Genomic DNA, 17,231 nt, shown 5'->3' on the forward strand with positions numbered 1-17,231 from the left:
GAGAAGACCACTACTTTGGGCTAGAGATGACACACTTTTCCTATAAAAGGCCAGATAGCAATTATTTTTGACTTATTGGATGGATGGTCTCTGTCATGACACAAAAGCAGCCATAAGTAATTCATGGGCAAATAAGTGTGGCTTTGTTCCAACTTTATTTACAAAAATAAGAGCCCAGTCCAAGGGCCATAAGGTGCTGGTCCTGTTTAGACAGTAAATGTCTCACAAGATTGTCCTCTGCCTCACCTCCCTCAGGAGGCTCTCCATGAAGCTACAACTCTTCAGAGTCAGGAACAGATTCTGCTCTTCTAGTCCATTCTTTTCTTTATTTTAGCTAAGTCTAAAATATTACTGCCCCACATCTGCCTCCTTAGAGACCAATCAACATGATAACCACACTCCTTGCTTTCATAACAAGCAAGGGCCACAGGCTGCTTGAATCCTGCTCGGCTTTAGAGGGTCCTGGCAAGCACCCTCACATGTAGTGGAGATAGCTGCCAGGGAGCTGCTGGCACCCGACTGTGCCCAGGCCTACGGGGGAGGGGGGGTTCGTGGGGAGGGGGTGCTCATGTGCTATGTGCACAACTCCACTGAGGCTCAGGGAGAAGGGGCAGAGCAAACAACACACACAACTGCTTCCAAAACTCCTGTGTACAGTGGCCTCTGCCAGGTCTCTACTAGAAATAGTTTCTGAAAATCCTGTGTATTTCAGATGTGTGTGATTCCAGGCACCAAGATTCTGTTCTACAAGCATGACTCCACCAAAGACAAAAACAATACATGTTACAAAATGGCCTGTCACCTGCCCTGAAAAGAAATGAAACTCCCCTGGACAGAGCACATGATGTGAAGTCTTTTTAAACTAGACCAACTTTAATCTTAACTCATACTTAATGTATTGTACACAAAGGTTTCATGAAATGCTTTACCAACATCAATTAATTAATCCACACCCTGTGAGGTAAGCCTGCCTAATTATCTCTGCAATAAGACCTGTAAAACTGGAACTTGAGTTAAGAGTAAATATTAGTAGTAACAATAATAAAAGTAGCTGCTAATATTTACTGAGTCTTTTCTAGGTACCTGAATTGCTGTTAAGCACTGTTTATATATTATCACATTTAATCCTTATAAGGCACTTACAATGTACAGCATATTCTTACTCTCATACAAATGAGAAAGGTTCTTCTATAATAAACTACACAATTAGTAACCAGAATGGCAACAACTCAACTCAGATCTGTCAGACTCAAAATCTAAAGTGCAAGTTCTTAACAATACATTGGGTTGGCCAAAAAGTTCATTTATAAAACCCGAATGAACTTTTTGGCTAACCCGATACTATTCCTATCCAAAGTCCAAAACTGTACTTAGTCGTACTCCATGGGCAGGCCTCGTAGGGCCTATAAATATCAGCATAAATTCTGTATTTTTCTAGCTGTAGTTCAGCAAAAGCAGTGGTCTAAAATGTAGACTCTATGAATAATGGAGTTCTGGGAGTAGAGTCCTTCAGCGCTCTGGAATAGCTCTCTGGTTACCATCTACTCTATCAGATGTGTCATAAGAATCCTTAAGAGAGAGAACCTGAAGAAGGGTTTACGGACAGAATGTTCTATTTTAAACAACATCACTTCGCAAGGCTGGTGCCAAGCAGAAAGACCAGTGGTTGACAAAGCCAGAAGGAAAACTGAGATTTGGACAAAGAACTGTTTACCTCATGGTGGCGTGGAGCACTCACCAACTGCAACTGTCACCTGAAACCGCCTGAAGGCCCGGGACCGGGAAGGAGAGGCCGGGAGCGGGGGCAGAGGAAACCCACTAGGGTCACCGTCACAGTGTAGGCACTGCTGTGATCTCCACCAAACACTTGGCCAGAAGCGTTGCCTGAAGTCAAGCAGTTGAGAGTCTCATTCATCACAGCACTACCCCAAGCTGATGGGATCAGGAGCCCAGGCTGGAGCGTGGCAAAGAGAAAGGTTAGAGAGCCCTGACTGGGGCAGGTCCTGAGGGGTACCTGCTGAGGACTCCAACAATACTCTGCAGGTACCAGGGAAGCCCTGAGGAACCTGGGCAGGAGAATAACAAGGTCAGATGTGAGCAGAATTCCTTAAGTGGCTGTGTTGCAAAAGAAACCTTGAAGGGAGAAAGAGGATGACATGAGGGTCAGGAGACCATTTGAAGTTGAGTGAGAGAGAGAAAAGGCTGACGCCAAGCCAGAAAGTAGAGAAGGTAGCAGAGATCTGCCTGCTATCACTGAGGCAAAAACATCAGGCTTGAGTGAATGGGGGAGGAGTCCAAGACTGCTGGACCCTAGACCGGATGACCCACGATGGCAGTCCCCAAGCTAAGGTGCTGATGGCGGGGCACAGATCTGGAGGGACAATCAAGCACACAGTGAGGGTACGCGACATTCTCGTCAGTCCTTCATTTAACATCTAGTTATCAAATAGTGAATGAGGCCAGGCAAGGTGCTGGGCACTGGAGACAAAGAAAATCTGCTCTCGGAGCTCACAGTGTACAGAGAGGCAAAAAATCCCACATACTGTCCCTCAGAGCTCTGACCCACAAGAGCGCAGGGCGTCTGGGTGCTTTGGTGAGAAGGGAGAAAAGGAACACAGGAAAGGCGTCAGATACCTTGGATCTGAAGTCAGCCTTAAAAGTCACCTGCTGGGAAGGCCATTTGCCAGGACAAGGGGCCCCTGGGGATTCCGGGCAGCAGGAACAGCACAGCAGTCTCGAGATGTATGCAGGGCCTGGCACACCGGGCCAGCTGAAGACGAGACTAGAGGAGCAGGCTGAGACTCAGCGCACAAAGAGCTCTGCGTGCCATACTGAGGGTTTCATCAGGGAGCCACAGAAGCATCTAAAGACAGGGAAGGTTTGGATGTGGTAGCTTGAGGGTAAAGAATGGACAGAAGAGCGAAAGACAATCCCCTGACCACAGGGAAACTGCTTAGGATGGTGCTGCAGTAGCACAGGTAAGAGCAGAAAACTCACTCTCCATAGTGACAAGAGGCAAAAGTCATTTGGAATAAGGACCTAGAGATGAGGGCTAGAAATAGATTCTGAAATGGCCAGGCTGTGCTGCAGTGACCTTGCCCAGCAAGCTGGTAGAGACTAACCAGAGAAGGCTTCCTGTGGAGTTAGACTTAAGGGGCAGGCAGCAAAGGGTGCCAGGACAAGAAAACAATCAAGAATGGTGGGCAGAGACTCGGGAGAGACACCGTCACAGGGACCAAAGACAGTTAGTTGTGCAGGGGCCGCTGGTACCAGAGTCGGGTGCTGCCCGGGAGGGAGGGTGGACAGGGGCTGGGAATCAGGCACTAAGCGGCCTGTGCAGCCAGCGGGGGACGGAGTCTAGAATGAGGAGCAAACATCAACGATGCAGTGAGGAATCAGAACGCAGCTACACTGCCCCTTGAGGAAAGTCAAGATCACAGGACCAAGTTCTATTTAACCCAACCAGTGGACCCAGGGTACAGTGCTATCATAACTATGATTATTCTAAGGCTTAGAAGGTGGTTATGTTAACGGTGAGCACCTCCTGCCAAGGACTGATCTTATACTTTACAGGTATTAGCTCCATTAACCCTCACAACAACCTATGAGGTGGTTATTACTATTAATATGACCTCTGTTTAACTGATAAGGAAACCCAGGCAATCAAGTGACCTGCTCAAGGTCACCCAGCAAGTGGCCAAGACTGGAACCCAGAGCTGATACATCTAAGGTCACACACTTAACCTCGTACCTAAGGAATGAGCCTGGCCCAGAATAATCTCTACCAATCTGAAAGCCTTCAATGTTGGCATGAGGGAAGGCTGTAGATTCCATATGCAAACCCAGTGCAAAAACCCAGGTCTCTGAGGCTGCTTCCAGGAACCACTCAGGGGCTCCCGTACCTCAGCCTTGAGCTACACATATTCCTCTGTCCCTGTCATACGAACCTCAATGTGACTGTTTTTGAGAGCTGTTAAAATGCACTGATTGAAACCATTATGAATAAAACCCAATTAAACAAGGGGAGTTTCCCTGGGACACAAAAAGGAGCTGGCTCCCACCTTTAACACACTACAAAGCTGCTAGGCTGCTAAGCAGGGTTGTTCTGTGATGACAAGAACAACTGCTGAAGACTCCCACTTCCTTAGCCTCGGCTGACATTTCCAGAGACCAGTATGTCAAGAGAGTACAGTGTGGCGGTGTAGAGTGAGAGTGCAATAAAGTTTTAGAGTCAAAGACCTGAGTTCAAATTCTGATCCTGACTCTCATCAGCTGTATGATCACAGGCAAGCTGCATAAGCTCTCTTAGCTTCCCTGCCTGTAAACACCTACTATAAAAACACCTCTCCTTTACTGTGAAAGCTAAATGAAATTATACACAAGAGGTGTCTCGCCAAGTGTGTGGTACATTTATGTGTCTCATACTATTTTTATTATTAAAATACACAGTTCTGATCCTCTACGCCTTCCAAATCCTTCTCTCTCCCCCATTAAAAGCTCACACTCCTGGATGCCCACTACTCTGTTTCGCAAGAGGAACACTGACTTATTTAGCTTGATATCTATATATATATATCTCATCATTTCTAAAAAGTATTTTCCTCTTTATAATAACAAATGTATGCATATCTTGCAAAGTACTTTACTCCTATCCCCTCCCGCTGTCTAAGCCCAATTTGAAAGATATGATTCCCAACTCCAGTGTGGACTTTTACATTTTAGGATCAGGAGTTCTGCACTTCAAAAGGTCTGTTTAAGAACAGCTGCAAAGGGACGTTCCTGGTGGTCCAGTGGTTAAGACTCGACCTTCCAATGCAAGGGGTATGGGTTCGATCCCTGTTCGGGGAATTAAGATCCCATATGCTGCAGGGTGTGTTTTAAAGTTGTAGAAAAAAATTTAACAAAAAAAGGTAAATAAAAAAGGAAGAGCTGCAGAGATGAGACCATGTTTAAGCAAGCCAGTTTTGCTGAAGGAAAGGGAAAGAGCCTGAACCATGGTTCTCACGTCAAAAAATTCCATCCAGAACGTAATTAAAAAAAAAAAAAAAAACCACACCAGAACAAACGAAGAAATCCATCCAGACTGAAGGCACCAACTACAGAGGCGTGTCATCTGTTGGAGGAGAAAGACGGTTCTAGAAGATGCCAGGTTTCACTAACACTGCTAGGAACATCATTTGACCTTCCCCTGTTTCCTCAGTACAGTGTCTGAGAGAAGTAGTATTACCAAAGTAAACTTTCCAGATCCTAATAAATCCATTTTTTAAGATTTTTTAAAAACCTTAACCTTTCTAGGAAAGAAACAAAAGTACAGCAGATATACAAAATCAAAACAAATATATTAAATGCAAAACTTGGGCAGATTTTTACTGAATATGTATACTCATGCATATATTTAAACACTATGTAAGTTTTAAACTTACTTAGTCAATAGTCTGAAAGACAGCAGAGATTCCTAAGTATGTAAATCATCTCTGCTACAGGAGACGAATTCTTTTGTTCAGATGACCCACGATGGAGTACGCAGCTCCTGCGTGTGCAATGGCGTGTCTGACACTTAGGAAGCCACAGGCCATCCAGGCACTGCTGCAAAATGCTGAAAACAGCTTAGAGCCCACAGCTTCATTCTACTGCTTAAGACAAATAAAATTACAGACTTTCCCCAAACCAGCCAATATCAGCAAAACTGCTCACAGAACATTCCTCTAGTTTTTTTTCACTCTTCCTCTTTCTAAAACTAAGGCCCAAATGGGCAAGTTCACTGTATCAGAATCCAGAAAATTACCATGTGGCTTGATTTAAAATATCTTTTATGAACATTTATCATTTATTAACAGCATTAACCTGGTTTGAAAAATGTAATAATGAAAAACATCTTGCTAAGCACCTGTATTTTAAAATGAAATTACAAAACTCTATTAATATAATTGAACAGGTCTAGGTGTAAAATATTTAAGGAAGAATGTTAAATAAAACCAAGAAAACATAACCTAAGGGGAAACGCTGAATGAAAATATTGGCACCTCTTTCTCTTTCTCCCTTTCTTTCTCTCTTTCTTCCCAACCACATACATGGACATAAACAAAGGGATCAAAGAGGAGTTAGAAAAGTTTTCTTTTTAATTAAAAAGAAACAAAACATGTTCAAATAAACCTGAAAAACAACTAGCCCTGACCCAACTAGCCCTGACCTCAGCCAATCTGAGTGCCACCGGACACTGCCAGAATCCGTCCCTGAGCTGGCAGCATTAGCCAGACGTTCCTGCTAAGCTTCTGCCACAGGAAACGCCGAGGCAGAAGGAAGGGTTTCTGCCAGCACAAAAGCCCATGTGATGATCATGTGGTGTGAACTGAGAGCTGGTTACAGCTCTTGGAATGCAAGATCCACTTAATTTTGGCAAAATGCAGTTTTCTGGGCTCAAAAAAAAAAAAAAAAACACATAAGAGAGTGTCTGGACATCTCCAAGTAAATGATTCTGACAGACACGGAGAGGCAGAGCAGAGACTCTTGGGAGTGGCGGAGTTGTAGTCCCTTAAGTCTTGGGACTCTTAAACCTTAAACAGGAGACCAATCATTTGACAACAATATTCAAATTCCTGAAGAGCAAGCAAATTTCAGTAAAAAAATTTTCTATTCCCTTAAATTCTGAATATTCAGGAAAAAAATACAAAAAATGTAATCGAAATAAATAGGGTTTTTGAAAAACTGACGAAGTAGGTCTCCTAGTTTCTGAGTGCTTTACCTCAGAAACAAAACCACAAATAACTGTGTGATTCTTTTGGTCACTAAAATTAGTTCCAATTAATAAGTAACACTTTTATAATATAGTAGTTTGCAAATCTCTATCTCTAGCCTGAACTCTGGATCTGAACTTTCAACATGATCTCTTTCCCCACTTTGATGTCCATGGACACCTCAGCCTTTCAAGAATTAAGATTGGCGTCTCTGCCATTCCTGTCACTGTCACACACACACATCCACACACACACTCACACACACCCCCACAAACATCCAGCTCCTCTTCCTGTGCTCTCCCAACTATGCACCCTGTCGTTCAAGTCAGAGACCTGGGCTTCATTCTTGATTCATTCTTCACTGACCTGACCCCTTCACATTCAGTCAGTCACCAATCTGCCTCTTCCTGTTGCCACTGCCCTAGCTCAGGCTACCACTCTTATGTGTAGTAGTTAAGAGTCTGGGCTTTGGCTTCAGGCTGACTTGCTCTGCCATGTATTAACAGGGTGGACTTGGGAAGTCACTCATATGAGAATCCTTAAATCTCCTGACCTAGAAAATGAAGAAAACAGTAACAACACTCACCTCACAGAGTTGTGAGTGAATTTAAATGAAATGATTACAGGTAAAAGCCTCTGAAACTGTGCCTGGACCTTAAGAAGTAGTCAATAAATTTCAACCGTCACAATCATCCTCCTTTTGGGTGTCCAGCACAATCCTCCGGGTTAGGCACCCTTTCTCTCCCAGCACCTCTACACTCTTTGCTAACTGTTTTGTCTCCCAACCCAGCTGTAAGCTCCCTAATGGCAAGGACTGAGTCTTTTTCCCATATATGATATGAACGAATGATTAATAAAACAATGATAATAAGTGATTATATATGAAGAGTAAGTATGTAATAATAAATGACTATACATGACTACTAATATACACTATTATACACTGAATGTGGTATTTATTTAGAGATCATAGGTGAGAAAAAGAAACAATAACACAGACAGATTTAAGTCAGCAAGGAATTAATAATGAAACCGGTTGCCATAATATTTTGACGTGTAAGGTAACAAATTTTACTTTTAAGTAAATCTCAAGTTTTATCCTAGCAAGTAACATACATAGGCAATTCTTGATCTTAAAAAGATTCACTTTTGCTACTCAGCAATTTATTTTCCATGGTTTTGCAAGATAAAGATACTTGTTCCTCAAAACAAAGAACCACCCAACTGTTCTAGAACTGTGACTCAAATCTTTTCAGAGGAAGCACTTGAAAAAACATCTCTATGCGCCTGCACTGACATCTAAGACTGATATTTATGAGAAAGAAAAGAGCCATGCCTCAGAATACTGAACCCACTCATTCACAAGTAGGAAGAGGAGACTCAAATGTTTCCCTTTGCGAGTGCATTCCTTTTTTTTTTTTTATTAAAAAGCAGTGATGTGGTACCTTTCTACTGGTTCTACTAGTTACAGGAAAATTATCCTCTTTCTTAGGCTATGAAAGCAAACTGTCCTTAGTTTTTTGAGATGAAGAGAAGAGAAAAACAATTGTGATTTTATTTCAAAAATTTAAAGGGGGGTGTTCTGACTCAAATCTCTTGACCTCCTGAGAGAAGTTCAAGGTGAGGGCAGAGGGCTCCTACTCTGTTCCTCTCCAGGTGAGTGGGCACGAGGATACCTGGGCTCCATAGACGCGCTGCATCGCTTGAAGCAGCTGGTTGGTATAATCTGTGAGAGTGCCGGCATCTTCCTCAAACACACTCAGTAAAGAGCGAGTCTGCAAGAAAAGAGGCCAATATTATTTCTAAGTGGAAAAGTTACAAAAGAAGTAAAACAAATACACACACACACACAGAACTGGGAAGGGAAGATGCCTGTTCTCTGGCTTTATTATTTTATTGCTAATACTGATACAAGTTGATTCCTGGAGTTTTAATTTAGAATTCCTTTTCTAATCCTTTAGACTACAGTGCAAGGCCAAACTGAATACAGTTCGAGTATTGGGAACAGAGAAGGAAAGCTGGTTTCTAAAGGGTTAAGACTCAAGGGCTATTATCTGTCTCAACTTTAGCCTCTACCTAAGCACCAGTGAAGTTCATCCAATAAAACAGTGTTAAAAAGGGCAGCCTCTCCCTTCAAGCCCATAACTCGAACTCAGTGTCAGTCCTGTCTGTGTACCTGGGGTGTGGTCACCCAGCACTGCATCATCTCAGTCGTTAACCATCTGTCTGGTTTTCTGCAATCTTGAGTGTCTTGCAGGAGTGTGTCATTCCTTCCGCTTAAGACACTACAGTCAATCTCCATGTCTTACGTCACATTCTAGTCAACCACATTTTTAAACTCATGGCCAGGAAATTTCGTGTACTATGGGCATGCCAGCAGAAGTTCTGGGCACAAAACTCAAATAGAAACTTAGGAACGCTAGCTCCATTCCTTTGGGAAGACTACTCAGGGTTTCAAGAACAGCTGAGCAATGTCTTAGATGAAAGGTATTTCCTATCATTTTCATGCAGAGTGCCTGATCTGCTGAGCACTAAGAAAATATTTATATATTGGAAGATGTCTAAAGAAGTATCACGGCATCACATAAGAGACCATGTCTGTTCAAGGGACTACTGTTAATGTGTCTAGCACAATGGGAAACATTAGTGACAATGGGATCTCTATTTCAGAAAACAACCCACTAGGCAGTGAACAGAGAGTAAACTACAGAAATGTCTTTAATAAGGTGATTCCAGGGCAGCTTACAAAGAACAATCCATTAAGGTGCATAGTTTCCCTGCAAAGGAATTTCAATTCCTTCTTTCTTTTTCTAACTTATCTCAGGCAAGAGAACAATAACTGACCCCAAAGCATCCCCTAATAAACTAGAAGAGAAATCCAGGCGTTTGAATCGTCTGACCTTTGATTTTGTTGACAAACTCTGGGGCACTTCACAGCAGTACATATTATCCTGGCTTTGCCTGAGGTCTTTATGGCTAAAAATACCTTCTCTGAAACCAATGAACTCTCTTCAGTACCAATTCCTATCAACAGAAGGATCAGAACAAATAAAACAAAAATCGTGGCTGTGACCCACTGGATCTTAATCCATCACTGCATGTCAATGAGTAGGTGAAAAACATTGGTTTAGAATTCTTTATTATATCTCTTTCAAATATACTATTTGAAAAAAAGAAGATTGCTAAAAGATGTTTTTGGAACCTACAGTGACTAGTCCATTACTCTAGAGTCATTCATTCACGTATATACTTTAGCCTTCATCCAATATTGGATGATACACTGTGATGGGGATTCAGATTCAGCGATGTTCTCCAGAAGCTTATAGTCTATTGGGCCCTCTCAAAGGCTCTGCGATCCTCTTGGGACCATGTCAGTCCTGGGTCCAAATTCAGGCCCTAACACTAATTTGCAGGTAGCCCTAGAAGTAAAGAAAGTCCTTACGGTGCCTACCAGTGTCTAACACTAGCGGTAGCAGAGGATAGTGATCATGAAGCAGATAATGAACGTCAGTCGCTTATTACACGTTGGCTTCACATGTATGATTTCATTTCAACACTGTGGCAACATTATCTACACAGTTAACTACTGATATAAACGTCAGCTAATAGGAGACAGCCTTTCGGTACTCATGGTGTCAGCAATGAAGGAGTTCTTCAACGTTTATTATGATTCGGGTTCCTTTCTTTGCTATAACAGTATGTCTATGAGAAAGAAAAAGAGCGATACAACTGGATCGAGGCTATTTAATTTTTTAAAATACTACTCCCATCCATTTAGTTGAATCCTACTTACTGTTTTTAAAACTCTTAGGAACAAAACAGAATGGAAAATGAGCTGTAGGATGAAACGAGAGGGCTTGTATAAATATCCTCCACAAAGAGAGTAGAAAGAAAACTAAAAACTACCATTTACTCTGTACGTCCTATGTATCAGACACTGTGTCGAGCACTAAATACTACTTCATCTAATCCTTCCACCAACTTCATTAGATACCACAGTTAAACTACCCCTTTTACAGATGATAAAACTAAGGCTCATCAAGGTTAAGAAACCTCCCACAACTGGGAAGCAGCAGGGCTGCAATGTAAACCCAGGTCTGGCTGGCACCAATGGCCAACGTTGTTTCCATCACAGGAGTCTGCATCCGTCACCCAGCAAAGGTGGGTTTCATCAGTGGGCATGCCCCTTGGCCCACAGCCCCCAATCCTGTCTGGAGGCGGGATGCAGCCGTCTGGAGCTGGCTTCTCTTTGCTCATCCTACTGTCATGCTCTTACCTGTGATAACAGCCAAAGCTACATCACAGATCTTTTCTTTATATCCTGAACATGTTTATCATGATACTAAAACTGACAAAAACACTCCTATCTTCCCTTTCTAACTGAACGAGGCCACGATCATCTTGAAAAAAAATACCCAGCTATCTCAGACACTGTTTTAATATCCACAGTTATCAGCCATCTGTTTAAATACATGGAACAACAGGAATGTTCTGAGATATGAAGAAGGAATAGGACCAGTCATAGGTACACTAGTTGCTGGAAAGTTCTACCAAAAAATCCAGAGGACACTGTTGCATATAATTATAAGGACAATAACAGCAATCATTTATGGAGTTACTGTAACATGCAAGCGTGGAGATATTGATACTTGATATATGTTACTTATTCTTCATAAGAATTAAGCAAGTATTTTATTCTGATTTTACATGTGCTGAAACACAAGCTCAGAGAGGTTGAGTCACGTGCTGGATCAAGATTTAAATTCCATCCTTTCTCTACTACTCTATACTTTCAAGAGTATGCCTGGACAGAAGAACAAAACCAAACACCTCAGCCTTAGCGCCACACTACCTTCCATCTTACAATAAAGAAACCAAGTGTAATCTAACAAAATAGTCCTAAACATTTTTCACGCCTAAAAACAGCATCTACTTATATAATGGCACAATTTCAATAGCTGTGATTATAAAATTTACACACATGTATGTGTATATTTTATATGTATTTAAAATGTTTCAATATTTATCACATATAATACATACAAGTATAAATACTACATATATATATTTAAGGTAAAAACAAAACTCTTATTCCCATATTATGGGAGAGGGACAGAAATGTCTCAGTAGAACCCAGTCTACTGAAATAAAAATGTATTATAAACAAAGAGTACAGCAGGACAAAAGTCTTCCACAATGAAGACAAAACCACTAGGCAATGTTCTGATGCATCTTGCTGGAGTTAAAAAGGCCTGGTTTCCCAGTTGGACCTCTCACTGCATAATCTCAGAACTTAGTCCTTAAACTGTCTGTGCTTCAGTTGTGCCAACTGCAAAGGAAACAAACATCATAACAAAACAGCAAGCAACAGCGCTTCACTTTATCTCAAAAGCACACCACATACAGGAAAAAGAATAGGCCCTAGAGAAGGGCAAGCTGCAGCAGCTCAAAGTTGCATTTGTGTTCCTATCACAGTAGTAGTCACACAGTGCAGGAACTGCTGCTCTCATCTGTCTCCCAGAACAGACTGTCAACCAACAGAGGGCAGGCATTCTTATCTGTCATTACATTCCAGCATTTACCAGCACTTAGCCAGGAGCAGGGGACTTTCCAGGTGGCTCTAGTGGTAAAGAACCCGCCTGCCAATGCAGGAGACAAAGGAGACACAAGTTCAATCCCTGGGTCAGGAAGAACCCTTGCAGAATGGAATGGCAACCCACTCCAGTATTCTTGCCTGGAGAATTCCATGGACAGAGGAGCCTGGCGGGCTACAGTCCATAAGGTTGCAAAGAGTCACACACGACTGAAGTGACTTAGCACAGCACAGCCAGGATCAGAGGCTCCCGAACAGCAACAGAGACAAGTATCTTAATCCCTAAAACATTCTGTTGCTCATATAGCAGAGATCAAATTGTGAACATCCGTTGGATCACTGAGAAAGCAAGTGAGTTCCAGAAAAACATCTACTTCTGCTTTATTGACTAGGCCAAAGCCTTTGATTGTGTGGATCACAACAAACTGTGGAAAATTCTTCAAGAGATGGGAATACTAGACCACCTTACCTGCCTCCTGAGAAATCTGTATGCAGGTCAAGAAGCAACGGTTACAACTGGACATGGAACAACAGACTGGTTCCAAATGGGGGAAGGAGGACATCAAGGCTGTATATCGTCACCCTGCTTATTTAACTTATATGCAGAGTACATCATTCGAAATGTTGGGCTGGATGAAGCACAAGTTGGAATCAAGACTGCCGAGAGAAATATCAATAACCTCAGATATGCAGATGACACCAACCTTATGGCAGAAAGCAAAGAACTAAAGAGCCTCTTGATGAAAGTGAAAAAGTTGGCTTCAAACTCAACATTCAGAAAATGAAGCTCATGGTATCTGGTCCTATCACTTCAAGGCAAATAGATGGGGAAACAATGGAAACAGAGAGATACTTTATTTTTGGGGCTCCAAAATCACTGCAAATGGTGACTGCAGCCATGAAAATAAAAGACGCTTACTCCTTGGAAGGAAAGTTATGACCAACCTAGACAGCATATTAAAAAGCAGAGTCATTACTTTGCCAACAAAGGTCCATCTATCAAGGCTATGATTTTTCCAGCAGCCGTGTATGGATGTGAGGGTTGGACTATAAAGAAAGCTGAGCGCCGAAGAATTGATGCTTTTGAACTGTGGTGTTGGAAAAGACTCTTGAGAGTCCCCTGGACTGCAAGGAGCTCAAACCAATCAGTCCTAAAGGAAATCAGTCCTGAATATTCACTGGAAGGACTGATGCTGAAGCTCCAATACTTTGGCGACCTGATGGGAAGAACTGACTTCTTAGAAAGACCCTGATGCTAGGAAAGACTGAAGGCGGGAGGAGAACGGAATGACAGAGGATGAGATGGTTGGATGGCATCACTGACTCGACTGACATGAGTGTGAATAAGTTCTGGGAGTTGGCGATGGACAGGGAAGCCTGGCATGCTGCCGTCCAAGGGGTTGCAAAGAGTTGGACATAACTGAGTGACTGAACTCTTATAATACGTTGTGCAGGGCTGTGAACTATAAAGAAAAAAGGACGTGAACAGATGTATCTAAGGTCAGTGAACTGTTTTTCAGCTCCTCTTGGGTCACTGAGTTTAAACATAAAAGTTTCTGTGTTCATTAATGAATCCTATGCAACCAGGTTACTGGAGTAACCCTCATAAATACTCCACATAAAACAAGAGGAAACAAACAATAGATGGTTTCTTAAGAACGCTTCCTTTTAGTGAAATACTCTAGGTCACCGATGACAGAAAAGCCAGGTGCTAGGTGGCTGGGCTAACTTCAACAACACAGGCAGACTGCCTGAGTTCCAATCCTGGCTCTTCCACTCTATAATGTATAATTCTGGGGGCAAATTATTTAACTTCTCTGCTCCTTGGTAACTTTAATAGAGGACCTACTTCAAAAGATTGTTGGATTAGATGAGTTAATATATGTAAAGTATTGAGAACAGTGCCTGGCACATAAAATGCATATATGATACAGGTGTTTGCTATGGTTTTTATTCTTTATAGATAAAACGAAGGAGTTGGATTAGATTCCTTCCAATTAGAAGTCTATGAATCTCTTGGGAGGAAAGCTGCATTAGACACAGGCCCCACACAAGAACACTATGCTTTGATGGTTATCAGAGACCGTCCTAGAAGTTAGCTTCCTTTCAAACCTCACCAAGAAGCCTTGTGACACTCACGTCTCAAAAGCAATGACAAATTCATCGCATAAAGAGGAACCCTAAACACGAATGAGAAGGCCTCCATACCTCTTCTTCCTCAAGCATGATAAAACTTTAAGCCCCTTAAAGATCATCTGCTCCTCATTCTGCAGATGAGAAAAACCGAGCCAGTCACACTATTGGGCTCGTGCTGTCGCTCGGTGTTTTTTATCACTGTGCCACCTGGGAAGCCCCAGTCACAGGACAGGGATGAGGAATTCACCCAAATCAAATGATGAGTTAATGTTAGAGCCACAATTAGGACCTAGGTGTCCCAACTTGCTTGCCAGTCCTCCTTAGCCTGCCTCATAGCTGAGTACATCCTGAAAACACTCAGAACTAGTGCATATTCATTGATGTGAGAACCAAAAATTCCAAATGTTAACTCCTCGGTGAGGGCAACACTGAGATTCAGTTAGTGCAGCCTCTCTCATCTGGCTCAGCCATCACCATGCTCCATTAGGAAAGCAATGTATCTTTGCACCTCAGTTTCTCCAACTACAAAGCAAGTGGAAATCCTTGTTCAAAGTGGTGGAAATCCTTGTTCAAAATGATAGAAATCCCACTTTATTATCTTCAGATCTCACATAACAGGTCTGAGGATGGACAAAATGACTTCTACCAAGGGCTTTTGTCCCATCAAAATGCCAGAAGTGCAGAGACTTCAAAGCAGTCTTTGAAAAAGTCAGACCTGAGGATGCCAATTAAAAAAAAAAAAAAAATCACAGCTTCCTTACAATTTCTTGACTATGTAAGGAAGATGACAAAGAAATGGGCACAAGATTTTAAGCACAGAATCCTTTGATTACTAAGTCTGAAGTGGAGAGATGCAGAATGGGTAAGTTCATCAAAGGATCATCTCCAGGAGGCCCAATTACATTAAGAAGAAAATCGAAAGCAAAAAGGGAAGAGAAGTTGTGAGAGGAAAATAGTTTACTCTTAAAATCTTACTCTCATGTTTTAAGAGTTGAGATACTAGGGAATAAAGAGCCTTACTTAAGTAACCCAGGGATGCAGAGCCACTAGGGTAAATAAGAAGCTGGGGAAACGTGAAAGAAGGTGAACAAAGGTTCCCTGGGGAAAGGTGTACTGATTAGGCACTAAAGTCATTCTGCACTCACTATATTTACACACCAGCTTTCTGCAGAGCTCAAAGGACTTGAATCTCATCTGGGGAGTGCTAATGAAGTTTCCCTGTGCGACAAATGAGAGAGGTATTGTATTATTACAATTTCCTCTTCACAAATGGGAAAACAGGGCCAAGGGGAGCTCTGGCACCGCTGGGAAAGAGGTCGAGGCTCTCTGCCTCTAACTCTGGCCCTAAATCCACCAGGTCCCAGCATATCGGCAGCAGTAATAAGACTGACTTCTTATTCTGTGCCAGACATTACTCGCTAACAACTTTACAGGCATTTCTTTAATTCTAACAACTCTAGGAGGCAGGAACAATTATTATCCCTATCTTACAGATGACGAAACTGAGGCAGAAAAAGATTATCTGCCCGGGGCACCCGGCTAGTAAGCGGTGGAGCCTAGGTGTAGGCCAAGCAGCTCCTGTTTCAGCTGAGTTTGGAGAGGGGTCGGGACACAAAGACTCGGGGTTGCTTTCCCGGTGTCTCCAGCTCTGCCTGAGGGATGCCATGTCCCGGAGCATCCCGGGTTCAGGACATTGGGCCGGGACCCGCCCCCTCCTTGCCCCCAAGGTGGCCCGGCGTACTCCCCGCCTCCACCCCGGGGCTGGAAGGGCCTCCTCGGCCTCAAGCCCTCGGGCGAAGGGGACCCGGGCGGCGGGAGGTACCTGGGGGCTGTCCTGCAACGCCTCCTCTAGCAAGAGCTTGTCCACAGCGGGCATGGTGCCGCGCGGAGAGCCGAGGGCCGGATGGAAGCACGGAGAGCGGACGGCGCGGCAGTCCAGGCTCAGGCGACGAGCGTGTGCTCTGTGCCCTGGGTGGCCCCACGCGCGCCCACGCCTGGCCAGTGGCCGCCGCCGTCCGCCCGCCGGCCCTCCTCTCAGCCCAGCCCTCAGCTGAGCAGGAACAACAGGAAGTGTGGCGAGCGCCGACACGGCCACCGGAAGTGTGGCGGCCCCGCTTCCGCCAGCGCCCTTCTCTCGCGGGAAACCGCATACCCCGCCGGGCTCCCAGAGAGTAGTGTGTGAGGGTTCGTGGTTAAGGGGCCAGTGCTTGAGCTCGAGAATGCATCTAAAGCCCAGGAGGGGGAACTCAAGAGCAGAAGTGAGTGAAAGTCGCTCAGTCGTGTCTGACTCTTTGCGACCCCATGAACTATTCAGTCCTTGGAATTCTCCAGGCCAGAACACTGGAGTGGGTAGCCTTTGCCTTCTCCAGGGGATCTTCCCAACCCAGGGAGCAAACCCAGGTCTCTGCCTTGCAGGCAGATTTTTTACCAGCTGAGCCACAAGAGCGCAAAGATAAGGTTTTATCTGCTTGTGGTACCCAGACTTTTTGAGTAAAGGAGATTAAGAGCCGATAGGTTTTGAAAATCTGTGCAATGCTGTGTGAAAATCTTAAGCTCCCCGTACCACTTTTTCTAGAAAAATCTCAGTGCCCTCGGGACAGCTCTGAGAGCAGAGAGGTCAGCTAGTTCTAGGAAAAAAAAATAGGTAACTGAATCATCTGTGGTATTTGGAAGTAACCTTTTGGGAAACCACAGCTATTTGGCTAATATGGTTAGGTCTCACCCTCGTGAATTGGTATGTTGTATCATTTTGGAAAATGTCCTAATTA

The 17,231-nt window shown here is 43.4% G+C and overlaps 1 protein-coding gene across 3 annotated transcripts in view; it reads right to left on the reverse strand.

The window, feature by feature from the left end:
• APPL2 (adaptor protein, phosphotyrosine interacting with PH domain and leucine zipper 2) overlaps nt 1–16,500 on the reverse strand; it is a 51,648-nt gene extending 35,148 nt beyond the window's left edge. Inside the window, exons 1-2 of one of the 3 annotated variants that reach the window (XM_019961233.2) lie at nt 16,286–16,500; nt 8,411–8,509 (exon numbers count right to left, since the gene is read on the reverse strand). In XM_019961233.2, the coding sequence (XP_019816792.1) occupies nt 8,411–8,509; nt 16,286–16,339 (153 nt within the window). In that variant the 5' untranslated portion in view covers nt 16,340–16,500. The remainder of the gene's footprint in view (nt 1–8,410; nt 8,510–16,285) is intronic. The other 2 variants (XM_019961232.2, XM_070789651.1) reach the window with 2 other exon arrangements.
• Nucleotides 16,501–17,231: the final 731 nt, after the last annotated feature.

This window comes from Bos indicus, chromosome 5, assembly GCF_029378745.1.
Source record: "Bos indicus isolate NIAB-ARS_2022 breed Sahiwal x Tharparkar chromosome 5, NIAB-ARS_B.indTharparkar_mat_pri_1.0, whole genome shotgun sequence".
NCBI classification, from domain to species: Eukaryota; Metazoa; Chordata; class Mammalia; order Artiodactyla; family Bovidae; genus Bos; species Bos indicus.